Source organism: Micrasema longulum, unplaced genomic scaffold (genome assembly GCF_059751315.1).
Source record: "Micrasema longulum isolate JH-2025_06_02 unplaced genomic scaffold, ASM5975131v1 h1tg002721l, whole genome shotgun sequence".
In the NCBI taxonomy this organism is placed as follows: domain Eukaryota; kingdom Metazoa; phylum Arthropoda; class Insecta; order Trichoptera; family Brachycentridae; genus Micrasema; species Micrasema longulum.
This window is the reverse complement of record NW_028279851.1, coordinates 64,513-92,485: the sequence shown is the minus strand read 5'-3', so window position 1 is coordinate 92,485 and position 27,973 is coordinate 64,513. Positions and strand designations below refer to the sequence as shown.

Here is a 27,973-nt window from a genome sequence, read left to right as displayed (position 1 = left end):
TGTATTCTTTTTTTTATACAGAATAATGTTCCCTCACTGGGGTGGGGTGTCCCGTGCCGAGGGAAACATTTTACAAAATGTGAAAAATGCCTAAGATTAGCTATTTAACAAAGTTAACAAAGTAAACAAAATAATAACAATAAAAAAACGTAATTAAACCAATTAACCTAATTATAATTAACACAATAAACAATAAAAAAACAAAAATATTCATAAAAAACATAACCAATTTATATAGACTAATTAATAAAATTCATAAACAGTGCATACATTTTACATATTTGGCTTGATCCACTCATCGATCCGTGCGCAACCCACCTCCACTATCCATTTAATAATTACTAATCTTTAAATTTTGCACCCTTGGTATTTATTTTATTTTCGAAGGCATCAAAATAAATTTATCTTTATTAAGTTTTTTTTTGTAAATCATCGGTACTTAATAAAAATACAACAATAAAAAAAAGATCTGAAAACTAATATGTAGCTACACATGGATTTTTTTCTAAAACTTTCCAAAGTTGTGAACGATTATATTGATAATACGGTTTTTATGTACTATATTTTCCGCTAAGCATTTATAATCATCATTGATTTAATTCGTTTTTAGAAGAGGTACTTACGCCCTCTCATTAACAGGCTATAGTATATAAGAAAATGAAATTTATAAAATACTATAATCCCATATTTTATTATCCGTTTATCGTCACACATAACTTTCCGTAACAAATGAAGAAACCTTGGTATCAATTTGTGTTGTTATTTTCGTTACAGGGGGCGGAATTACACTTTCTCTCGGGGCGCAACAGACGCCGGTTAGAGACGTCGGCGTCGGGACGCTTACAGCGTCAAACGGTAAGTTTATTCAACGATACTTTTAATGTCTTTATTGGAAATAAATATTACACGATAATGCAACATTATATATCTACTTTAAAATATTTTTTTAACGTTTCTCATTACTCGAAAGAAATAATATATTCATCCGTACAATTATGGGGAGATTATGGAGTGACGTCTTACAAAGTTTTTTTTTTATCTTTCAATAAGTATTCTTAAAATTACCAATATATTACAATTCTGTATATTTATTTTGGTAAACCGGTACTCGCTTCAAAAATATACTTTTAAATTGGTGTTGGTCAACCGTTGACAGGAAAATGCATGTTCAAGATAATTAAAAACTAAAAGTAATTAATAAAAAATACAATTTTGAAGAGCTATGAAAAACTTTTTGGGACATCACAAAACTAACATTTCTAGCAATAAAATAATATATGGAGAATGGAGACACAGAACATTGAATAGTCGGAACCTCAATTCTTAGGGATGGAAATACTAATAAAATTGATTTATTTACGGACGTTTTAAGTCCATTTAACAATGGTACATATATTTCTTTATAATACGAGTACATACAGGTACAATTTAAATAAAAAACAACTTAAGAAAATTAAAGTTAGGACAAAAAATAAAATAATAATTCTAGACTTATATTATAATGTAAATTATTTAGTTTAAGATAGTTGTACTTACAAAGAAAATTTGAAAACCTAGTTATACCTTAACTAATAAACAATATCCATATATATACAGAAATAATTTTAAAAACCAAATTTGGTTATAAAATCCAGACGCTTTCCGAGGACACTCTATCTACCTATATGGATGTTTGTTTTTAACAAAACCCATCGCCATCCCACAAAACGATGCGATAAACCCAGCATCCCTAATCTCTTTCGGCGACCCATTAAACATCTTAAGTCCTTCGTGATACAGATTGTTCTGAGTTGCCTGGATTCTTGTTTTAGGGAGTCTGAAACCTTCACCTCCCCTCGTTGGATAGCGATGAATTTCGTTATTACGTTGAACATTACTGAACATGTATTCTTCAACAATTTATTTTTTAATTAAAAACATAAATACTTATGTGTTTGAAAATACATTTGCTTTACCGAAAGCATGTTCAGCAGCGTCAACATATTATGTTGAATCTTTTTATATATGCCACATCTCAATATCGTTCCCATTCCCCTATTCTGAGCTTTCTGCACGACATTACGGTCCAACGATAGCTGCTTCCAAGACCATTATTTACAAAAATCTCCTCAGACCGGTCATTGCATATGGCGCCGAATGCTGGGTTATGACCAAAAGAGATAAAAACATGGTATTAGTATTTGAAAGAAAAAAAGATTTGGTGCTGCTATCCAAAATAGAGTGTGGAGGAAACGGATTGATCATGAATTAGAGGCACTGTATGGGGAACCCAACACTGCACACTTTATGAAAATAAGAAGATTACAATGATTGGGCCATGTGCGCAGAATCAATGACAATCTTACTCCCAAACAAACTCTTTATACCACTCCGGAAGGCAGGCGAAGCAGAGGCAGACCAAAATTAAAATGGCTGGGTAATGTGGAAAGTGATATTAGAGCAATTGGCCTGACAAACTGGAGAAAGCCGCAGGGTGCAGGGAGGAATAGAGATAGATTCTGTAGGACGCCAGGGCCCACAATGAGCTGCAGTGGCACTGATGATGAATAGCTGCTTTACACACCGAAATATTCATAATTCTGTCTTTTCTTACTATAATTTTCTAAACACATTTTCTTTGGTTCAGCACAGAATATAAAAAAATATTTATAAAGATACGTAAATCGTCGTAGGTAATAGGAATAATGATTACACGTTTTATTCAGTTACTAGCCGTCATTACTGTTTTATATTGTACCAATTTGTAAATAAAATATAATGGTATAACTATATGGGAATATTGATAAGCTCGTCCCCAGAAGTGAATATAATATTATAATGATAGCAGTTTCGTGAGTATATCCCACTTCCTGTTATTTCTTATTACTCGATATTGTGGTTTTCTTTCATCTGCTGGATTGAATGGGAGTATTTATTTCTAATAAATTATTTTAGCCGCAATATTCTTTTGTGCTGTGTCTTATCTATGCTTTATTTTTATTCTGTTAGTTGTAAACATTCAGATAGCATTGTTATTTTATATTTTGTATCCCAACGCCCCGTTAAACATAATGGAATGCAAAGTAAATAGAAATGTTACCAAAATTAACTTATATACCATATTTACGAGTAAAATCTTTCGACACAATGTACGTATATGAATTAATCCCGTCTGAACTATATTTACGTCGTTATCCATTATAAAGTATATAAATAAGAAAAATGCGTCATCCAAAAATATATTTCAACAAGAAAAATGGCACATTACCTCCCTTTATTCTTATCCCTAAATCCCTTTAGTGCAGTATACAGTATTTTCAGGAAAATGTAAACTATTTTCATGAGTTCAAGTGTTCATTAAGTCATTATTTTTAATACCCACTGAAAATATCACATTTTCCCCATTCCGTTACTTTTTACGTTATCATGATTTTGCAGACCTTTATTGTATGACAACTTTTCTGGTTTTTACTTTTTTTGTTTTCCTTTTTTTACGATTCATAATAATTCACCAGTCACAAGCAGTCACATTAAACAAAGCAAACTTCTAAAAAAGCAAAGTAAGGTTTTTAATTACGTTTTTAAAATACATACTAGGAATTAATAGTGAATGAAATATTTGATTAAACGTTAATTGTCGTTCATCATGATGATTATTACATTGTATTTTTATGTTGATCTGAAACAGGGCTAATAATTTAATTTTTTTAAATTGAAAAATTTGTAGAAAATTTAGTGATATATAAAATATTTACGTTTGCTCTATTGTACTGTCACTGTAAAACAACTTAAATACATAATTCAATAATATATATAAATTTAATGTGTTTTAGACAATGTTTAATTTCCATCTAGAAAATACGTCTTAGTGTTTTTCCTTCGTCGCTTTGCATCGCTTCGCGCTTCAACGTCGGCGGCGCGGCGACGGCGTCGCACTGCCATTCTATATAAAGAAAAAACAATAATAACTTAATAATTCATTGTTGATTGATATTTTAAGATGAAGATCTTGTTTGAGAAAGAAATATGGAAGTACCTATTTTTTTTCCTCGTTTCCCATCAACTACGTCATAAAAGTTGGAAAAGAGCATGCGGTCCCTAAAAAAGTTCAATGCTTGCTTTCCTTATTTATTATTTTTATTTGTGTCCTATTTAGATTACTTTAAGTATCTTTAAATTCATTATTATTTTTTTATCATTCATTTTTATTTTTTAGACCAGCAGTACTAGAATTAATGCTTTTATCGTTCGATTTTAAATCGATCTTTTGAGGAAAATTTTATCTGCAAAATAAACGTTCGGTTTCCGGAAGTCCCACACACTGTCTCATAGTACAAAAATATCAAACCACAAGCTAGCCTTTATTAATAGTATAATAGTTTCTGGAAATTGTAATAAAGTATTAAAAAAAATAACAGATATGTAATATTTCATAATACATACGAGTATATGTTGAAATATTTTTTTTGTTTTTTATTCATCATTTAGTAAAATAGTAAGTACATAAATAATGTCACGTGTCCTAAGTACGTGAGACTGCAAGGGAGCATTGTGACTAAATAATGTGGAAACATACTTTCTACACATTTTTTTTTCAAACGAAGTATTCTTAGTTGAGAATGAAGAGACTGCGATTTTACGAACGATAGCAAATTGAATGCTATTTCTTCTTCCTCTTCTTTTTGCGGTGCCTTGTCATGTCCCCCTCGACGTTGGCGATCACTACAGCGAAAGCATCTCGGTCCTGCGCTACTCTTATATTCCGCAGCCAAGACAACTGCTTATTGGATGTACTCGCCATAGAAATTCCTGGGAAAAGATGACCATAGTGGTTTCCCGTTATCTTTTCTGTTGGATTTTTCTGTCGGGGTTACCTTCCCTTAGCTGGTTGGGTTTGGTTTTGAGGCGCCAGAAACTCGCCTTTCATCCTTTCGGTATCTGCTGTGATCACACATTTATGAGTGTGAATGTTCTTTTATTATATTTATTTAGCTACAAATTGTAATTTTTGTTTATTTGTTGTTTTATAACAACGGTGATATTGCTCTAACAATTTAATGAATATATTTTCAACCGATATAGCGGTGTTCCAATACGCCTAGCAGTTGTGCAAATACGAGTATATATGTAGCATGTAGGTATGTATGCAGAAAAATTCTACAAAGAATTTGTTGAATATACACTGCACTAATTGAAGAGTTAAGTAGATACAAATATCAAACAAATATCATTGCATATTTGTATGAATCATGCGATCATTAGAATAAATATGTTATATGTTATTTATCACAATAATTATTGTGTATTTAATATTATTTTAGTATTTCAAATAAAAAATTACACATTAGAAATATTTAAGCGTAGATACTAATTACGTATTACATATTTTTATACTAGACGAACACCTTATTGTTTAGTATTAATAAAATAAGGGTGTACCTATTGATTCAGTCGGTAAATGTCACCAAACATGTCAACCCCCTACTGGGTGAAGGAACGGTCATAGAACGATATTTTGGGCGTTATGTTTTTCTTTTTAAAATAACAAAATCGGCCATAAAATTAAAAATAGTGTACTGAGTACAAATTTCACATTAAAAACAATAAATAATTTTGAAAAGCAATTATTTTTTTTTTCGGGAAAAGCAAATTATTGATTCTGGAGTGGGTGGCTTTTGGAACCAGTACGACTATGTACTAACGACTTATAGTTAATTATTATTTATTGTTATATTTATATAGTCATATTTATTGCAATATTTTTTTTTATTAAATATATATTCGCAGCCACAGAGAAGTTACTATTTTTGTATTATTGTCAATATTTTTGGGACATTTTCACTAATTTTAACTACTTATCAAAAATCAAATGCTAATGAGTGTATTGTCAGATTTTCATATCAGCGATAAGCAATTTCATATTTATAAATAATTTAACAACTGAAAGCAATTAAAATACCTGTACACATGTCAGTATCCAGTATCATATTTTGATAAGTAATCTCACGTTCACCTGATGTTTTGCTGTAGCTGAGTAAATTTAATGATATAGGCCCAAATTATTCACCTTATGTAAACAATCATGCAGTGTTTCTGATAATACGACTAGATTAATTTTTGATTTTAATAATAAATAAATTATGGTCGAGCGAAAACTTTTGCTTTTTTCGTAAATTTTCAAATACACAGTAGGAAAAAAAAATACTCAAAGAGTTAAGTAATTTGTAACGGAATATGTAGGATTCTATGATTTAAGGCTGATGGTGCTGATGAAAAAGTAAAAAAAAAGCTTGCCATTGGGATTAGCAGGTATACATAGTAATATGTATGTAAGATTTATAAACTTAATATGTATTTTATATTTGATCACTTTTTAACGATGTTGTACAATTTGTTTTAAAAATTGTCTACGGCCGTTGATAAATAAAATTATTATGTACCCAGCACTCGGTACTGGCGTGGCGTACTCATCATGCAAGCTCTCGGATGATCAGATTCATACTCGACGAAAATAAGATAGTGCTCCCATAACATGTTTTAATAAATACATATCGACGCCGACGGTGGAAAGGAAAAAGTTACTATAGTCCGTAAAATATAGCTTGATTAGAGTGACAGTTGTCACACTAATTTCATTAGTGATGGGAAATTATTGATCACTGATCAAATCGATTTTATCAGTTATTTCATGCAATCATGAAACTCTGTTTCCGAAAATTGACATAAAAAAAGGAAAAACAAGCCTATTATAGTGTGTTTAATATTCACCAAAAAATGAGGCATTTATACTTTTTTCATGAACAACATCAAATTAATAAATTTTTTATTCGATCAATTTACATTGATCAATTTGTCCCATCTCTAACGTTTTTGCAAAATGATGTAACCTTGTAAGAACGTCGTTAATAATTAGGTTTATTTTAGTTTTTTTTTAGTTTTAAGCTGATTTTACATTTTAATGTTGATATATGTTTCAAGCATTGTAATAAAAAAATAAATTAACACGCCAGATACAAATGATTTTTCGTGTGTCAATATAAATAACTCCTTTGACGTTACTACAAAAACGTTTTTTTTTTAGCTCTGAATTGGGTGACATCCGCCAGACAATGGCCCATTTAAAAAAAAATATATAATGTTTTATTTATATATTCATACATACAAATACATACATATTCCAAAAAAAATACAATAATAACGTATCCCAAACTCTAAAGGCCAAGGGCCCTGTGTAGAGTTGGGATACAACATAATGGAAAGTGGAAGCACATATATAATTAAATAAAAGCAAAAAAAATAAAAATGAAATATTATTACATAAACATACATATATTTCAAAGGGCATCTGGACAACACGCTTAATAGTATATACATCTATGCAATATCTCGCAGCAGTCTTCTGCAATGGTCTCTTCCCTTAGACAAAATCCAGACTTGTACACTCCTCCCGAAAATGGCGTTCGTTTTGGAGAACTTAATATCAGACGACCGTAAGAATCCAAGCGGCACCATAAAGTAACATACGTAAGATTGATTTTTATTGTATTATAATTATTTTTATTAACAAATTACAACAGGGATGGAGAATACCTTAAATAAGGGAATATGGAAGTCAAAGGAATTTACAGGGCTTATTTATTTATTTATTTATTTATATACGGCATTTCTGCCATTTACATATATGTAGTATAAAGAGTGCTTAGAAATAAAAAGATTAAAAATAAAAAAAATCAAGTATGAAATATTAATATACTCGTACTATACACATTATTAATAACTTGAAATACATACATATTTTAAAGAAATTATACAATAACAGAATACATTAATCAATCAAATTATAACTATTCCAACCCAATCTTCTGAAGATGATTTGCTCTTTTTGATAAAAATATGTTGGTCACTTTATTTTTTAAGTTAGGCAGAAATAAACTAAATATATCAAAATGTGATGCATATTCATGACCTTATGACCTGTCATTGGTTGGTTTAAGTGGCCACTTTACACACTGTGTAACTTTCACCATTTTGCCCCCCGAGGGGGTGAAATCCAGTCTTTTGTCTATGAACATTTGGACAAACTCAAATATTGTAATGAAACCAACTGGTCCAAGAAGAAGTTTAAAAATTGAAAAATTGTTTTCAGGCGTTGCCTAGTATGTGAAATAATTCAGTCAGATGAATCTCTTCACAACAATAAAGGTTTCAGCTCTTTAACTTCACTAAAATCAACAGATGGAAGAATTGAAGAAATATGGATGTTCAAACATAGGCAAAATGGTGAATGTTACACAGTGTGTAAAGTGGCCACTTAAACCAGCCAATGACAGGTCATAAGCCCTGTAAATGCCTTGACTTCCATATTCCCTTATTTAAGGTATTCTCCATCCCTGTTGTAATTTGTTAATCTTAATGACCCCCGAGGGGGTGAAATCCAGTCTTTTGTCCATGAACATTTGGACAAACTTAAATATTATAATTATTTTTGTTTATTTAATGGCAGGCAAACACACTAACCAGTACACCATGAGGCCGACTTATTTCCACTCAATGTCCTTTCGCTGGTTTTTTTACCTGAGAGTAATCGCTGAATATTTTTTAAATCTCAATCCACCCTTTTTTTACCGTGTCGCGTGGATTTGAACGATACGTGTGAAATGGGCGAATCGCGCGATAGGTCAAATGTAAACAGTTTTAAGCATCCATATAAAATTAAGAATAATTTTTGGGCTGCTTTCTAAAAAAAACTTTTGAATGAAATATTTTATATCTTGTTTTTGTTATCGCTACAAACGTTCTACTTTCTGGTTACTTTTTATTTGTTTACTGTTTAAGTGGTTTTAAGTGTGCTCGAAGAGAATGGTATATTAAAATATTTATTATTTTATTGTACTGCACTGTCCTAATTTGTCTATTTACTATTGGTGTGATTTATAGTAGTAAATAAAAAAATAAAACACGTGTTTACACAAAAATATTTGAATCATAAAATTTTACATTTTAAAATTAAATCAGATGCGTATTAAACATTGTTTTAAACTTCTCCATTCTTAAAAATAAAACATATGATTCGAACAATTTATCTTTATCCTACGTAAAATTTTAAATATTTTTTCGTTGGTGTGCGCGTGCGTGTGGTTGAGGCTTGAATGGCTAACAGTTATCGTTATCAAGCGGTGGGCTCGTGGTTCGCACGTTTGCAAAGATGTCCAGTTTCCGCGAGGGTTTAGCCGCGCGATGTCTTGAATCAGTAGAATGATTGCAGTTCCACCGATATACACGAGAAGTGATAACAATGTCTGTAGGAACGTAATGGCCTGATTTGAATTAAAGCAAAGGTCTCACTCCGTGACCCGCGCGGTAGTCAGATATAATGTTATGCAAAATTCAGTGTTCGGAATAACCGGCCGCGGCCGTTACGAATAATTTACACAATTTAAGAAAGTCTACACAGTAATCGGACTTAAATATTATTATTCATTCAATATTCTACGCTGTTATTTTTAATGTCGTAGTGGAGTTATCATTTGTCTACGAGATTATATGTTTTTTATTCCATAATGTAGAATGTCGGCCTCGTGATCTAGTGGTCAGCGCTTTTGCCTACCATGCGAGAGGTCTCGGGTTCAATTCCCTATATCGTTGACATGAAATATTTATTTAAAAATGTGTTTTTACACTAGAACATTTCATAGTCCCTGGACTGGCATCTGAAGCATTACTACTACCCATTCTAGATTACGCTGATGTTTTCATGACTGATTTAAGCTGTGAGCAACTCGATAAACTTGAACGACTTCAGAATACATGCGTACGGTACATTTTTGGTCTTAGGAAATATGACCACATTTCTGACTATCGTAGGCAACTGAAATGGCTAAAAATTAGACAGCGGAGAGACTATCACTCCCTCTCACTTCTGTTCAATGTACTTCATAGTCCTAACGCTCCTATATACCTGCGTGAAAAATTTCAACGCTTATCAGTTCATGGTTTACCTCTTCGTTCTAATTCTCAAGGCACTCTCTTAATACCCATCCACAATTCCTCTTTCTTCTCTAACTCATATAGTGTCCATGCGGCTCGACTGTGGAATCATCTCCCATCCACCATCAAAGATGTTACTACATTATCTCTGTTTAAATCACGTCTGAAGAAACATCTCCTTTCTCTTCTTTAATCTCTCCTCCTTTCCTTTTTCCTCTTTCCTCTTTTGTCCCTTTTCCCATTGAGTAATAGTTTTTATTTAAGGTAATTTATAAACAAATACGTTTATTTCTATTGAATATGTTCTGTAACTTGAATTATAAAAATAAAACTTTTATTTTGTTGGTTGGTTGGAAGAAATTGCTATTTGGCAATAAGCCCGCCAATGTACAAAAAACATTATGTTCAAAAAGTTAAATAGAAAAGCGTAAAACTGATCATCTTGCTTTCATGTAACGAAAAAATCAAGATACGTTGAGATTGGTGTACCAAAGCAGTGCCCTATGCACCATTAGGTGCGGAAAAGGAATGTAGAATATAAATATATTATCAGAGGGCGCCATATAGTCGAGTGTGCTCTTATATGAATACATCTATTTTGGAAATTTTCCCAGTAAGTAAAATATGTGAAATGCATACATAGTAATAAGTATCGATAAGTCTCCAGTCTAATAACTCCGTGTGATTATGAAAAGCTATCTATTGTCTTCAGGGGTGCTCTTCTGAACCGCTCTCGTGGCACGAGAAAACAGTTTTTCTCGTGTACTTTGTATGTAAATACACGAGATAACACGGCCGCGAGAGCGTTTGGAATATTCTGTTCTTTCATAATCGGTTTGTTTTTTTTACAAAAAATGCATAACTGAAATTGGAATATTTTCTCATTAACTGCAAAAAACATTCTGCATTCAAAATTAATGAAACATTTGGATTGATATATTGTAAAACTTAAGTTTCATATAAATTAACAAAATTCCCTAGGGAGGAAATCCAACCAGTCTGCAAGCATTTGGACATAATCAAACATTGTTTAACAAAATTCTATTTAAAAAAAAAAAAACGAGTGCAGTTACGTTACTTAAAAATATAACAATAAGCATAATAAGCTAATGAGTTCATATCTCATATTGTGTTCAAAATAATCCAAATTTTTAATACAGAATGTTTTTTGCAGTATATGAGGAAAAAATCAAATTTCAGCTATGCAGTTTTTGTAAACAAAAACCCTCAATTGTGATCGTGTTCTTAACGATCTCCATACCAATAAGAAATATACCTAAACATATTATACGCATCTTAACTCTAAAGAGACATTCGTGGGTGAAGTACAAGTTGTAATATGAGTGTTTTAGGTTATTTAAAATGCAAAACACGACGTACGTCCATGGAAAGTCAGCCTTGAGATTTAACGGTCACATTAATATTAATTCGCGGAATTGAATTTCCGATCAGTCTGAGAATTTCCTAGTCCCGAACACGAAACACTAGGTGTCATTGTTTTAATTTACTAAAAAATTGAACGCGAAGTTAGATGGACTTACCTAAACCTAATAATATTTGTGTAGGTGCATTGTAAACTCTAAATGATTATACCTAGTCTTGGAAAGATTATTAAAAAGTATTATAAAAGAAGTGCGAACTACCGCACCTTATTATAAAAGGCAAAATAGAGGGTCGACGACGTGCGGACAGAAAGCAATTGTCCTGACTCCGGACAATTGTAGACCGGACAAGGATTAGAACATTCGAGGCACCGTTTAGAACTGCTCAGGACAGGAACACTTACTCTCAGGTGATAGTCGAGGTTACCATAACACACAAATAAGATCCGTTTGTTCAGGCAGCTGACGAGTTGCAGGTGGAACTTTTTAATGCAACGGTTCATCTTTTTATTACATTTTGTTTTATTCAGTGTTTCTGGATGAGTATGAGTTGTTTCCTTTTATTCGAATATAGTAAAATATAGAAGATACTATCATTTTTCTCGCCTTCAACTGACCCTGTTTTAACATGATTTTCAATGCATTCGTTTTCATTATCGAAAGTTTTTCGGTAATATTAATGTATGCCTTCACAATCTATGGTATCTTTGGGAACACATTTCAAAAACGTATCGTGGACTATGTTTTAAAGATGAATACAGTTTCACTACAGATTTTTTAGCGAAATTTAATTTCAAAAGCTGTACCTACTCTTCTCATAATACTTAAACCTTTCCCTCGTGACCTTTATTTAAATTTTTATGCCGCGTCTAACTGTGGGTATCGAGTTCTGCAACCATCAAGCTTAGATGTGTTTAAACGTAAACAATAATCACCGCTGAATGTGCTGACAATAAAAATAATAACAAACTGTCCTATGCCATGTGCCATAACATTATATCGCATGGTGGCGCGTGGCGGACGGCGGACTCCCGGCCGACCTCTGGGGCTGCGGCCTGCGGAGAAGGACGGCGGGGTGGGTGGGGAGGGAAACCGGTTGGCGCCGCCAGAGCGGAGTCTCCCATTGAGTACATCGGCACTAGCGCAACAAGTGCCCCTCGCTCCCCCCTCGGCACTCCTGCGCCGCCACCGTCGCCCCCTCGCCGCACGCCGCTCGCCGTTCGGAGTTTCGCGCTGCACGCGGACAAGGACGCGGACGATGCGGTTTCTAGTTTCTACTTTAGAGCTAGAGGCCTAGAGGCGCCCTAACGCGATGTCCGTAGTTTGGTAGCATACCGTACCTATTTTGACTGGCTAATGCCTCGCTCCGCTCAGTCGTTCAAAATTTTGTGACTTGTCGCGCTTCGTTTACCGAAGTCAATTATTATAAAACTGTTTCTTTTTTTTCCATTGCGTCCCAACCTCTTTTTCTCTCGCAATTTATTTGAGTATCCCATTTTTTGCACGCGGTTCATTGCACTGATGTAACGTGGAACTGACTTCGCACAAATTGATAATGACATAGGGCACAAATTAATATCTGATCCTCTTCAAAAGCAGAGTGGATTTTCTTTTCGTGATCTAGCAGATAAATAATAATAATATTGTTCTGAACATAAAATAATAGAAAAAGTAAAATATGATGTTATTAATTAAACAAAGATGAACGAACATTCATAACTACTAATCATATGTTGCGAGAAAACGGTCTAAACTTTATTAGCGGGGAAGTATACAATGTATACATGCACAAATAAATATACAGAAGAACTCCGTTTATGCGAACTCCAGTCATCCGGATCGCCAAATATCAGGAGACAAAAAATAATGGAGATGTTATAATAACGAATAAAAAAGAGCACCGGCGGCCGTCGCGTTTCTTTGTCAAAGCAATTAACTTTGTGCACGGTAAGTTTTTGTGTGATAACGTCTGGCACTCGTGAATTCGGGTAGTTGAAGTTTTACTCTACCTACATAATGTAATATTATATACACACGAAATGCGATTTGGACAAATTAGTATAATTATCCCTATAATATAGAAATATATCCTAACTGAAGGGTGTTCGCGGTTCGGGAGCTTCTGATTACTATCATAACAGAAGTCAAGGACTTTATCATTTATGTTATACGATACCTACCGATGGCGATGCTAGGTAGGTGGGTAGTACTAGGTAGTCATAGTAATCCCCACTTCCGCATCCTGCTATGTAATGGACTAGGTGGTCTTGGATACATTTATATTCGTTAGTTGTTTTTGAAATACTGTACTTTGGACTCGGACAGGTAGACCGCGTAGAAGATTTATTCATAAAATTGAATTTCTGTTTCGTTGTACCGGGTACCAGGAACGGATTTAGTTTCTAGAACTTTATATTAATTGAATTTGTAGTTGTATAGGCTGTGCATGCGGATAGAACCGAAGGCTGGCGACGCTGATGGTCCTACGGACACATGGACAGGTCGCCATCAACTTCGACGCGGAATGGCGGAATGCGACTTGCCGCGAATAACCACCGCGGTATCGGCGTCGTTTGCGATATTTCTACCTACCACGAGCGGATGAACAACTATGTAACTGGTTTCGTGGCCCGTATTGTATTGTATTACCAGTTCGGGTTTCTTACAGCTTACAACTTACAACCCATATAACTTCAACTGACCGGTAAGGAGGAACAACAAGTCTACATTATTCGTCCCCGCCCGCCGGTTTTTTCCCGCCTCCCCCGCCCCCGTACGCGCAAGAAACGTTTCAACTCTTTTCTCTCTTATTTTCCGCTTCGTTACTTGTCGCGTCCGTTGAATGGCTGATAATGATGCTCCCGAATCGATTCTCGGAACCGCCGAGAACTCGCCGGTTCGCTGTATGCCGTGAATGTTGATGCCGACTTGTTGTAGAGCGTTGCCGCCTTTTTCTCGGTACCTACACAATAAAGATGCATCATTGACGTACCTAGTACCCTACACGTATAGGTAGGTCTACAATGAAGGACTCGGCATAGGTATAAACCATTCCTCCGATAGTATATTGTGGTGGATGACCGATGCCCAGCGTTTTGTTACGAAGTTTTAAACTTTGTTTATTTTTTTTACTGAGCGCATAATGAGTTACTGGAGATAAAAATATGCATATTTTTGTAGGCAAGATACCTGTCAACATCAATAAATGAATGAGCGTAGGTGATCGGTTGGTAAATCGTCCTTGAGTATAAAATACTAAAGGAATGCATGCAGCGGACCAGCAGGTGTTATTGGACGTCGGTATTTGCTATAATTTATATATTTTTTATTTGTTTTAAAACAAAAGCCTACGCCGTTGTTTGCGTCTTAATCTCGCTAGTAGGTATTAGGTACTTATAAAAAATAAATATTAACACAATGCATAATTACAATCAGCATATAACATATCAAATGAGTCGTCAAAATTATCCGCTGGATCTGTCAAATTTATGAAAGGTTTTGATTTTGAATAAAATGAATGTAGGTAAAAGCAAATAACTCGGTCAACATTTATTTTTTAAAAAGTGAGAATCTCTTATATCGATCCTTTCCTAAACCTATTTTTTTTCGCATACGGTAAATTGTCTTTTTATTTCATTGTGGCAATATATTGGCCATACATGAGAGAATTTTAAATACTAAATAATTGACGCAAATCATACGAGTAATTACGACTGCGTAATCCTGACATCTCCAGAGTTGAGTGCTTTTCTCGAATACGGGATATTATAATCCCCTCTCTCGCACGTGCGGGAGTACAATAAGATACGTGAGTGCAACGCGAAAGATGTAGACATTTTTGGGAATTCCCTAGGCCAATTAAAAAATATTTTACTATCTATTATTAAGTCATTTTTACAAGTAACTACAGCGTAATTTTTTCTGCGCTTTCCTTTATGTATTTTTTATTAATTTTCCTAGTGAGTTTTAGTATATCTTGAATTTTCTTCTTCAAAGTGTTTTTTTAAAATTTTATTTTCTTAAAAATATGTTTCTTTAGCATTTATACCTTATTATTACTTTTATCAATTTATAATTTGTAACAATATTCATAAAGGGTGACGGGTTTAATATTATTATATGTCTCGTATGTTATCTATCTATGTATGTATGTCCAGTTATCTGTTATTGTTCCCTAATAAATTTTTTTTTTTAAAATGTATTCGTATTGTGAACACGTTATACAGGATGTTATTTAAACCCTGTCACATCCGAAACCACGATAATCAGTATGAGCAAGAATACATATTTGCGCATTAAAATACATTTTTAAAACAATTTTTTTTTAAAGAATAAAATATAAAAGAAAACAAATGGTTGCTTATCCTCTGCAGAAGTAAGCAACCATTTGTTTTTTTAAAATATTTAATTTTTTTAAATTTTCTTCGTTCCAAATATATTTCTAAATATGCTATATATTGATCATCGTAGTTTCGGATGTGACAGGGTTTAAAGAACACCCTATATAGACTATGTATTTGTACTTTATATTGTTTTTTTTCTACGAGAAAGCTATCATTCTTCAACCGTTGTTCAGTGGGTTTTCTTGTTCACAGGTTGATACAGGTGTTTATCGAATATCTCCGTAGAGCATTATTCTAAATTAACAATAGGTACACGTTTTAGGTACTTTTCCAATGAATAAATCTTTATATTTATTGCCTTTTTGTAGCTGTTTCGACCGAAAAGGTTGGTTACGAGCTTTACGGCTAGTCAGTTGATTCTGTTCATTTAAATACAAATATTTTTAGTACCTATGCATCAGTCCGATTCTTGAAACACGCTTTTAGATTAAATTAAATGTATATTTATTTATTTATTTAAAATTACATTAGTTTAAATATTAATGAACTTATTAAGACTTTTTAGTCTATGCCCGTGTCAAGCCATAATAATTAATAATAAAAATACAAAGTAAAATTAATTAGATTAAATTATAATGACATGTGATGCAATAGAATAACAATCTAGAAAAAATGTATAAGTAATAAATAATAAAATTCCAAAGAATACAATGCAAAAAAGATAATCAGAAATAAATTTTAAAATATAAATTATACAAACTAAGATTCACACATAATCAAATATACAAAATAATGGTATCATTAAAATCAACAAAACAATAGTAAAATATAGTAGTATTAAAAAAACAAAATTGAAATGATAATTGAGATATGTTTTCTGAAAACTCAATACTATAGTAAGAAATAGGAGTAATAAATAATATGCCAAATAATAGTACATACTAAATTAATAATACAAAAATACATATTAAAAAAACATAAAAATATCAAGATATATAAAAGGCAAATAAAAGTAAAAGTATGGAAGGAAAGCAAATTTGTAAATTTTTGCTAATTGCTAATCTCGAACTTTAAAAAAAATTGACAACCTTGTCCCTATCGATGTGCAGCAACCAATTGCAAACATTATAATATACTTAAAAAAAGATTAGGTATTCAAATCGTTTTTTTAATAATACAATAAAGGTACATACGAAACGCATTACAGATTTTTAAAATGAAAAATAAATATTTGCGTTCTTAATAATTATCCAAATATTTCAATTTTTGGACCATTTCCCAAAGGTCGTAAATAAGTTGTGATTGAAAAATGGGAATCGAGTTGTGGTAGATTGCGATTTGAACCTCGGACCTTTGATCCGTGAGTCCACGACACCACCACGAGGCCACAATCTTACATCTATATTATTATTTACCTACAAAATTGACCAAGCCGATTTATATGGCTTGTAGGAAGATCTTTTTTTCAAAAACTTAATTACTTTATTTTCTCAACAGTATCAACAGTAAAGTAATCATTGAGCGCTTTTTTCCTACTGTACAAATCACACTTTCATAGTATCATTTTCGTGAATACTTTTGAGGATGATAATAATATTAATAATAATCATAGTTTATTAACAAAAATAACAATTACTTTATCTACTACAGACACACTTAGGTAATAGATTTCTCTGGATCATGTCTAGTCGGCCCAACTAGGTACAACCTGTTTTAAGGCAGACATTTTTATGCAAAAAATAATCAATAACATTACTACCTACTAGTTAATTTACTATACAGTTATACAATATCAATTAATTATTTAGGAATGTATTTTGAGTAAATTTTCCGATTTTTCTTGACCTAAACCCAGTAACCATTTTTTTACAAATTTATTAAATTGAATCCGGGTCATGGTTTTGCAATCTTTGGGTAACATATTGAATATTTTGGGGCCCAGAAACTTGAAATTTCTTCGCCCTAATTCAGAGTTTGTGATAGACCCCATGACCCATCCTCTAATTTGACTTTTAGTAGTGTGGGAGTGTTCCTTTTGGGATTTGATAGAATAATTTACTTTCACAAATATTATTATTCGAAAAATATTTAATTGACTTATATCTAGGATCTCAAATTTCTCAAATAACTTGACGTTGGGGTACCTAAAGGGCTTTTTAAAAATTATTTTAATTATTGATTTTTGAGCAGATTCCAGAGGTTTTAATATCGATTCATTAGTGCCTCCCCATCCTATTATGCCATAAATAAATATAAGAATCACTAAATAATAATATTACCTCATTGTAGCCAACTCGTAGTGAGGTGGTAAGTGCGCTAGGCGCATGGGATCTCTGGTTCGATTCCCGGCAAGGTCGGCATAAAATCTTTATTGCAATTGGCGTTTTTCACCGCGATATTTCATACTCCCTTTGCTTGTAAAAAAAATAATTCATTCTTGCGTGCTCAGAGTAATAATTCTCTAGGGAAGCCCTTACGCTCTATTGTACAGAACAAAAGCGTTCCAAATTTTCGATTTGGTTTTAGTTTGGTTTTTAGTTTAACAACAAACGTGTGATGGACGGTTTCGGTTAGCGCTTGCAATTCTCAACGCAAGTACCTACGGCCCCATGTATTGCTGTAATCTGTAGCTAAATGTAGTATGTATGTTCATTATTATATTTTGTACCTTTTACATTATTTTTATATAACTTTTTTCTTTTCTTATTCTTTAAATTTATCTTATTTTCCATTTACTTTATTTTTATTACTGCATATAAATATATGTATTTTTATTTTATTTGCAACTTCTAAGTGCCCAACATTTCTTAATTGTTAAATTGCTTTTATTTTGATACCGATAATGTACTTAATCTTACACCACTGTGGAAAATTTTTATCGACTGTTTTCACAATTTTCGTTTATATATATTCTTATTTTCTGTATACAATATATGTAAAAACTGTTGTTTTTTTCCCAAATAAAAATAAATAAATTTGTGGTCAGTAATAATATAATTGTTTTTTCCCGTATGGGCGACTCTATTGGGTTATTATTATTACTCTAAGCTAGCGTGGAACAAAATAAATTGATTCGATTTGGTGTACCAACGCAGTACGCGCAAGGCAATGACGATCAGTGAGTAAAAAATAGACCAGATCTTGTCTCTTTTTTCCCTAGCTTTAAAGCTAATTAATTTTGTTAGCTGTATTTTATTTTGACTAAATGGACTGAATAAGCCTATAAATAAATAAATAATAAAATGATTTTTGCTGAATGTCGACGATATTGCGTACTACCTATTTCATGTATGATAAAAATATTTATTATTACCTATGTTCGCGTTTTCATCTCGCGCAGTACGCGGCGCGGCGTGTACGGAATTCGACTTGTACTTATTAATATATTATGCACATCTGTATTGCCAGCCGTCGGACTGTGGAGTCGGTGGAGTATGGGGCAGTTGGGGGCCGGCTGACGACATTGTCACTGTTGTGATCGCGTTACGGCCGGGGGCGCGGGCGCTGGGGGGGAGCGGGCCGAGGGGGGCGCTTCTCGGAAAACATGACTCGTTCTAGGAAGCGAAAGCCCCGCTGGGCGCCTCTCCCGCCCTCCCGCCCTCCCGCCCCGAAGCCGCCAGCGCTTACCGTTCGCCAACTTAAGTGCTGCAAATTAAACATAATGAAAATTCACCTTCGTTTTAATGCCGGATAAATAAATAATTAAATTCAACAACTTAGATCGTCGGCCTCGTGGTGTAATGGTCAGCGCGTTTGCCTACCGTGCAAGAGGTCTCGGGTCCGATTCCCGACATGGTTGATATGAAACATTTATTCAAAAGGGTGTTTTCACACTAAAATATTTCATAGTTGAAAGGCGCAGTTGGTTAGACGGCCAACTGTGAAGCCGGCGTCGCGGGTTCGATTCCCGCCAGTTGCGAGAAAAAAAAACCAAGAAAGATTTTTTCTCAATTGGTCTGGGTGTTGTGGTGTGTTTTTCATTACCTCCTTCCATATCTCCTCTATCCCACCTGCTGACAAACCTCAAAACTCTAAATAGAGGCTTAGCGGGTTATTCCTTTAAAAAAAATAAAAATTCTGGACTGGTACCTGAAGCGTGAGACTGATCATCTTACCTTCATGAAACAAAAATGATCAAGACACGCTGCGATTGGTGTACCAATGCAGTGCCCTATGCACCATTTGGTACTGAATGGGAATGATGATACTTAGATATTTAAATTTCTTTTAGAAAGTTAGGTATTTTGCTAATATTAACTACTCAATAGTTTGTCTTCATAAATAAGCTAAATCATCATCATCGTCCCTTTTCCGCATCTAATGGTGCATAGAGCACTGGATTGCTACACCATCCCTTGGTCGTTTTTGTTACATAAATGTAAGATGATCAATCTTATGCTTCAGGAATACGAAATATTCCGGTGTAGAAACACCTATTTCAAAGAATGTTTCATGTCAACCATGTCGGGAATCGAACCCGAGGCCTCTTGAGTGCTAGGCAAATGCGCTGACCATTAGACCCTCGAGGCGGACAATGAGCTAAAAGCATATTATATTCTTTATGAAGTATTGCGCATATTTGTATTTCTAAAAGTATTTTAATAACCACAATACTCTATTTTCTAGTGTATTACAATCGATGGTTATATTATTATCATATTACATATAGGATAGTATAACAAGATACTTTAGAAAAATGGTAGATTTTTATAAAATGTATTCTATCCCAAAATAGTATTATGGCTCCAAGATATCTATCTGACTGTTGTAAGACGAAAAATACATGTCAAATAATTACTCTTAGGTCAGCATTTGATTCAGGGAAATGAAAACTTGTTAAACACCAGCACAGCCTAAACACTAGGTTTGGAGATAATGCTTTTGCCGTAGTCAAATGTCTCTACGTTCAAATCATCGACAATGCGGAAGTTCAGTGTTATTTTATTATTTGTTAACAGACCATTAAACCAATCCAAAATTGTTTAAATTTTTTTAATGTAAGTTTTGTATTTCTGTTCTCTTCTGCTTCTCCTCGATTAGTTTTTTGGATCAGTCTGTTGACGATAAGTAAACCGGAAATCTTCCACAACTCTCTTATCATTGGTTGATTCATATGACTAGTGACGTCGTTCAAAGTAGTTCGTTTTTATAATAATTTTTTTCTTACATTTTCAAGAAACTTGGCCAAATAATTTAACACTTTAATTTTTACCGCGCTTAAGAAAATATTTTTTGTATCCAAAATCTCGTAGGGCTGAAGTTCCTCATTCCAGTCAGTTCAGATCTTAACTAAAATCATTTCTTTATTTTTTTATTTTATTTTATTTATTAAAAGAAAACAACAGCCATTGTAAGAACAAAAAAATCTTACCTTCAATGTTAAAATCAAACAGTTTAATATGTAGTGATAGCTTGGTCGGATAAGTATAGAATTATAAAGGTCCCTTTAGGTGATTTTTCACAATTTTATTATTATTATTATTCAAAATTAAACCAATTAAATGTAATTTTGCAGTGTTAATTTATTTTTCCTTTATTTTCAGAAAACATGAAGCCCAATCCATCTTCGGTACTCCTGGAAAAACCACGAGAAGAATTCCATAGTTTAAATAACAACAATGACAGCAGATACCTCCACAAGAAGTTCAAGAAGATGGCTACTGTCGTGCAACCTGTTATTCTTCAAGTGGATAATGATCTCGGTAGATTCATGGAGAATGCTTCCAACCACGAAAGCACCTCACATCACATGGCTTCGTATCAAGATGTATCCACCGGAAGGAAGATCGTGGATGTAGACAGCTTATATAACTACCCCTCAGTTCCTGTAAATGTGTACAGTACTAAATTAGGCACCTCGCGAAGTAATGAGTCGGAGAATAATGTACAAATTAATATTAAGGACTATAGTGATAAGCAAAGTGAAGAGAGAGATGGGAGAGTGAACTGCCACAGCCAAGACGCCGTAGTTGGTAATTCTATAGAGGGTAAAATTTTAGGAACCGGTGACTTTCAAGAATCTTGCGAGGCAGGTTTAAAACATTCGACTACTCCTGGAAATGGTCGCCACATATGCCCGTATTGCAAGTTGATCTGTGCCAAACCATCAGTTCTTCAAAAACATATCCGCGCTCATACCAATGAGCGCCCTTATCCTTGTGTTCCTTGTGGATTCGCTTTTAAGACTAAATCAAATCTCTTTAAACACTGTAGATCCAGATCTCACGCATTAAGACTTCAAGGTTCAGAAGATGCACCTAGTATAGACGAGGATTGGTCTCTCGGATCAGAAACTGATATAGTCAATGGAAATCACATGCCTAGAGCGGATTCTTCGTGGACAGTTGATAGAACAAGCGGTGATGCTTTAGGGTTTAATGATAATTCTTTTTCTGAAGCATCAGCCCAAGACTCCATTTCACCTCCTAGTAACTCCGGTCCACAGACTGATTCCAGACCAAAAACAATATACAAGCCTAAATTTCACAAAGCAAATTTGTATCACGAAGATGAAGATAAATCTAAAAGCGTTTTAGCAACTAACACTGAAGTTTTAAATAGACATATCTTAAAAATTATATCAGATAATGAAGCCATAGTTGATTCAATAGATTCTCCTTTACAAAGACGATATATGAAAGAAAGTAATAATCAAAGATCGAGCACTAATGAAATCACTCAAAGTTCGCACGAAGCTTTAAAGAATGATAATCAACCACTCAATCTTACTAAACATTCGGAGAGTGTTGAAGCGGCTCATAGAAAAAGATGTTATTCCGAAAGTTTTGCCCAACCGGATATTCTTTCTTCTAAAGCTCCTCAACATCCACTTAACCCGGAGGGTTCAATTATAAAGGACCTCTTACTCAAAGCCCGAGCGCAGGCAACCGGTCTTCTACCAGTGACTAGTGAGACTTACGATGCTTCGGAAACATTATACATATGTCCACTATGTCAAGTTCCTTATAGGAGTGCTGACAATTTGGAAATTCACAGGCTTTACTATTGCAAAGGTCAAGCGTTTAAGTTAAATAAACCTGAACATAATTATATAAGAAGTAATTCTGTTCATGTTACTCTTCCGGAAACATACAATCCTAACACATTAGCTAAATTAGCTAGTTCAACACTTAAAACTCCTGTTGTGCGATCACATAAGCCAGAGAATCTTATCATATTTAAATCAGATAATAACGAAGTATCCGCACCGCTGCCTTCCCCAGGTCCATTGCTTGGAAACACTCGTCTGATTGATACTCAACGAACGTCTGAAACATCAAGATCATCATTTTTTGTCATAACGGATAATTCCAAACTCATATCTCCGTTTAGAAAGAGAGAAGAAAGCTCAGTTGAAAGTTTATGTTCAGGACCTAAAAGTGAAGATAGTTTGGAGCGTTCTGATTTGTACAGTCCGCCTGCAAAGATACGTTGTTCAGAAACGCCAACTACGTTAAGATCACTCGAAGAGTTATCCTTATCTCCAATGCGGCAAAATTCAACTTCATTACAGATGTTTGGAGGAGAAGTGAAGATTGTGGATAATTCTGGGGGATCAACGACAATGAGAATAGAACCGACCACCTCTCAACATTCTCCAACAATGATTTCACAAAGCAAGGCTTCACCAAAACCCCAAGGTCCAGAAACCAGTAGTATTGTTGTCAGATCTGGCTTACACTCCGGAGGAACTATCGTTCATAATCCTCCTACACCTAAAGAACCGCTTCCTTCACCGCATCCTCATACTCCTAGAATGTTGGTTTCTATCGCTCCTAATATATCAACACCCAATCTAAGTGTTGCCGGAATACCAGCACCAAACTTGACAAAATTCCAGTTTCCTCCGATCGGATCTCTATCAGCCTACAATCCCCTTACTTTGCCAGTACTAAGTCCTGCTGCATCCCCTAGCGGGGCTTCTACCATTTTGCATGGAGGCAAGTTTATACCCTATGTGCCTGGTATGCCAGGCCCTAATACTCTCACCACTCATATTCCCTCCTCTCCCAAGATCATGATGCTGAATATGGTCAAGTCTATCCAAGCGCTCAATAATGTGCCAGAACTGTCTCCACGCAGTGATGTGAACTTCAATGAAAGATCAAAAGGGATTAAATCTTCACTGCCTGACTCAGAATTTACTCTGAAAATTCAACCATCATCAAAATACAGAGTTTCTAACAGCAGTGTGCCTGGTTTTAATACAAGCATTAGTGAATCAACCTGGAAATCGAGTAACTCTATTATTCAAAGCAGTCCTAAATCCAAATCACTCATACCATCCATACAAATTATTACTGAAACTTCTTCACCAACTAATTCTCAAAATTCTAAGACTGAAAGATCATTATATGCAAAACAAAATTTTACTCAAAACAAAATTGATGAAATATTGAGAAGAAATACCGAAATTCTTCAGAGAAGTTCAACAAGTTTGAGTGAATCACCCCGTGAGAGTAAAGTATTATTTCTACATAATACAGGCGTTTTTAGCAAAAATATTAATAAAAACAAAACACTCGAAAACAGCTTTGAATCAAAACCAAAAGAGATGATTCCAAAAATTGCCGAAAGAGAAAAGAAAATTACAACAAAAGGTGAAACACATAAACAATTCAACTATGAAAATTTCGAAAACCTAATATCCAAATGTGAAATTCTAAATAAGACAGTGGATATAAGCAATTCTAATAGCACCGAAGTTGGAGGTATTACAAGACTTAAATTAGATGAAACATCAACAAAAATTTCAGAAAGATCCGAAACATCATATTTTAAGAAAACTATTAATACATCAGTTGCAACTTTAAAAGTGGAATGTGAAAAACCCAAATTTCTAAGACCTACATCCCTTCCTCTGAAGCCAGGAACCTTCACACCCAAGCGGCATCATGGCATCACACCGAATGCAAATACTTTGCCTTTAATATCTCCAGAAACCCCCCGACCAGCTAAAGCGTATGGACAGCTATATTTAAATGGACACGCTTATACATATTTAGGGTTAAAGTGCTCCACCAAAGTGTATTATTGCACACTTAACAGGCCTCAGCCAACATATGTCGCTAATCAACATTCTCTTTCCATGTACAGCAATTGGCAGGTGAGTGTAGTCTTTATTTGAACATGATAAAATGAGCACAAAATATTTTATTGATGGAAAAGTATTTTGATTTGGAATACCCAGTAAAATTGTTATGTATTTTTAGGTTTGTTCAGATTCTACACCAAATCCACTGGGCCTAACTCCTGGAAAGGCTATGACATTCTATGATTCTCGTCATCGCCCTCAGAATGTTTCCATTGCAACAATAAAGCAAGATCATCTTATGACGCATTCGTCCCAGTGGACTGTCACAGTTGCTAAACAGCAGGTAAATATGCATACTTGATAATATATCGTGTACTCGAATTCTTACTAGAAAAACTTTATTACAGCCGCGCTTATATTACATTCTAACCGGAACCTTTATAATTTTACAGGAGCCTTCAAATACAGAAATGAATGGCGGCGACGATCTTAAAATAGTGAATGGTGAGGCAACAGTGCCGAATAATAAAAGTGTTAAGAGTTTAAAGGGGGGATTTGAAAGTAATGAGGAGTATACATATGTACGCGGTCGTGGCAGAGGGCGCTATGTGTGCTCAGAGTGTGGAATACGTTGCAAGAAGCCTTCTATGCTCAAGAAGCACATACGCACACACACAGATGTTCGCCCTTTCACTTGCAAACACTGCGCTTTCAGGTATATAGCATTATTACTGTAGCATTTTATTTATTTATTGAATAACAGTTGATGATACACTTCATTATGTTGAACGATAAACTGGCAAGATCAGTAATACGAGTCTTGCCTTTTATACTAATAAATATAAAGTAATTTACTTTAAATATCGAGAGCTTTAATTTGAGCTGTTTTTTTCTAGCTTCAAAACTAAAGGAAATTTGACTAAACATATGAAGAGTAAGTCACATTATAAGAAATGTGCAGAGTTGGGCATCAGTCCCTCGGAAGATGGTGATGGTAGTGAAGGTGCTGATGGTTCTCAGGGAGTCGGCGAGTCTGACGATGAATCAGATTCCGAGGATGATGGAAACGAAGGAGAAACTGAATCTAGTGGTGAGTAAATATGTTTACTTCTAAATTAGGCCCATGGGTGAACTAAAATTATATCATTATAAACAGTTGCAATATTGATTTTGTATCTTGAAACTCGATAACACGGATATTCTTTGACTGTTTTAGATACGGACTCATGGAAGTCTCGCTTGGAACATGAGGCCGCCCACTGTCTGCTATCCCTGTGGGGCGGGAGACCCGCTCCCGGTCTGCTGTCCTCCGCACGTCCCTCCACCTACCCGTACAGCCCCAACATCACCCAGCCAAGTCAGCTCAACGATGATATTAGGATGGAGGAAGCTGATATGGCTCACCGGGATGTCGATCTATCTTTTGGGAGAAAGCAGTCCATCATTCAGGTGGCATCATATAAATCTGATAAGTCAATGGGAAATTCGAGACAGAATAATCAGTTATGGCATCCTATGGATTTGAGTAAACCCATGGATCTTAGTAAAAGTGATATGAGAGATAGCGAGAGATGGGAACGAAAGAGTGTTCGTTATCCTGTCACAGATATCTTAACACCAGTAGGTGAACCTGACCTGTTAGCGTCTCTTGTCCAAAGTACGGCGAAACTTCCTCAGCGTAATGACAGATGGCGCGATGATGATGAGCCCATGTTACAAGCCTATTTGACAGAAAAAGCTTTGAAAGATTCCAAAATTAAGCAAAGTCAGTATACGATTGCCCAATTTCGCCAAATAGAGGTCAGCACCGGAGTTAATGATACTGCAAAGAGCATGTTGCCAAGAGAGAGTTCTTCTGTAATGCGTACCCATGTCAACAAAATCCCCAGTCCAAGTACGACGGAGAAAAATACTATTGTAACAAATGCACCATCTCAAGTTTCACCAGCTGAAAATTCTAATGTTCAAATTATAGTAGAAGCTGCTACTTTGGCAAGGCCGTCAAGTCCCCAGTGTTCAGAGTCTTCAACAAGCACAGAGAATGCTAAGTTTGTAGCTTCTGAATATTTAAAAGTAGCTTGTGGAAAAACCAATGAAAATGTGGAAATGCAAAATACCAAAACAGGTGTAGAAAACAGATCAGATAAAATGAATGGTGATGTTAATCCTTGTAATACGAATGCGGATGAAATAACGCAAAGCGATAAGGAAACAGAGTTAGGAATAATCTCTTCAGAACACATTGGTATAGCGAGGAAAGTAGTCGTTGGGGCTGGAGGTGTGGGATTTAAATTGACAACACCGTCCAACGAATTTTCCGCTGTTGCTGCATTTGCTAAAGGTCATCTTACTGAAGATGGAAGATCAGTTTGTGTAGTGTGTAATAAAACTTTTTCCAAGCCATCTCAATTACGTTTGCATATCAATATTCATTATATGGAAAGACCGTTCCGCTGTAGTGCGTGTGCTGTCAGTTTTAGGACACGTGGACATTTACAAAAACACGAACGTTCTGGTTCACATCATAATAAAGTTTCTATGACCTCAACTTTCGGAGCAGCTACAACTACAAACCCTAGACCTTTTAAATGTTCAGATTGTAAAATTGCATTTAGAATACACGGGCATCTGGCCAAACACCTCAGGAGCAAGATGCACGTCATGAGATTGGAATGTTTGGGAAAACTACCTTTTGGAACATTTGCAGAAATAGAAAGAGCGGGTGTTAGCTTAACTGATATAGATACAACAGATTGTGATAACTCATTGGCAAGTTTACAAATTCTGGCTCAAAAATTACACGAAAAAGATCCAACTAAATTAGAAAAGTGGGATCCGGTGACGATGGCGCCCCCACTTTTACCTCCTGGTCCAGATTCCTCGGATGATGATGAACCACCTAGTCCACAAACTCCCAACGCCTCAATGGATGGTGAAAACAGAACTGTTAATGATAGTGATAGTACTGATGAAACGAGTTATGTAAAATATAGTGCCACAGATACTTAGTGCCAAAAGTAATTTAAGTAGTTGTATTAAATGTGCAATCATGTCACCGAATCGAGGATACCAAATCAACTTCGGTTGTATCTTTATGTGAGGTAGACATATTTATATACATACTATATATATATATATATATACATATTGTGTGCACACCATACATTGATATTTATCTATAAGTAATATTGTAAATAGTGGTAATTGTAAGCCCAAGGAGTTGCCAAATTCTGGTACTGAATGCCGAG

The 27,973-nt window shown here is 34.5% G+C and overlaps 1 protein-coding gene across 1 annotated transcript; it reads left to right on the top strand.

The window, feature by feature from the left end:
- Window positions 1-777: 777 nt before the first annotated feature.
- LOC148271699 (protein schnurri-like) lies at window positions 778-27,864 on the top strand. The gene is made up of 6 exons (XM_088241038.1): window positions 778-855; window positions 21,235-24,797; window positions 24,904-25,068; window positions 25,178-25,440; window positions 25,622-25,815; window positions 25,942-27,864. Exons 2-6 carry the CDS (start codon window positions 21,240-21,242, stop codon window positions 27,732-27,734), a joined length of 5,973 nt encoding a protein of 1,990 aa, XP_088097164.1. The 5' UTR covers window positions 778-855; window positions 21,235-21,239; the 3' UTR covers window positions 27,735-27,864.
- Window positions 27,865-27,973: the final 109 nt, after the last annotated feature.

What these genes read in the sequence shown, in the direction of transcription:
- LOC148271699 (XM_088241038.1), top strand. Translation starts at nt 21,240, where the DNA reads ATGAAGCCCAATCCATCTTCGGTACTCCTGGAAAAACCACGAGAAGAA. An exon ending in CCATGTACAGCAATTGGCAG is followed by an intron (nt 24,798 to 24,903) that starts GTGAGTGTAGTC and finishes ATGTATTTTTAG; the next exon opens with GTTTGTTCAGATTCTACACC. An exon ending in AGGAGAAACTGAATCTAGTG is followed by an intron (nt 25,816 to 25,941) that starts GTGAGTAAATAT and finishes TGACTGTTTTAG; the next exon opens with ATACGGACTCATGGAAGTCT.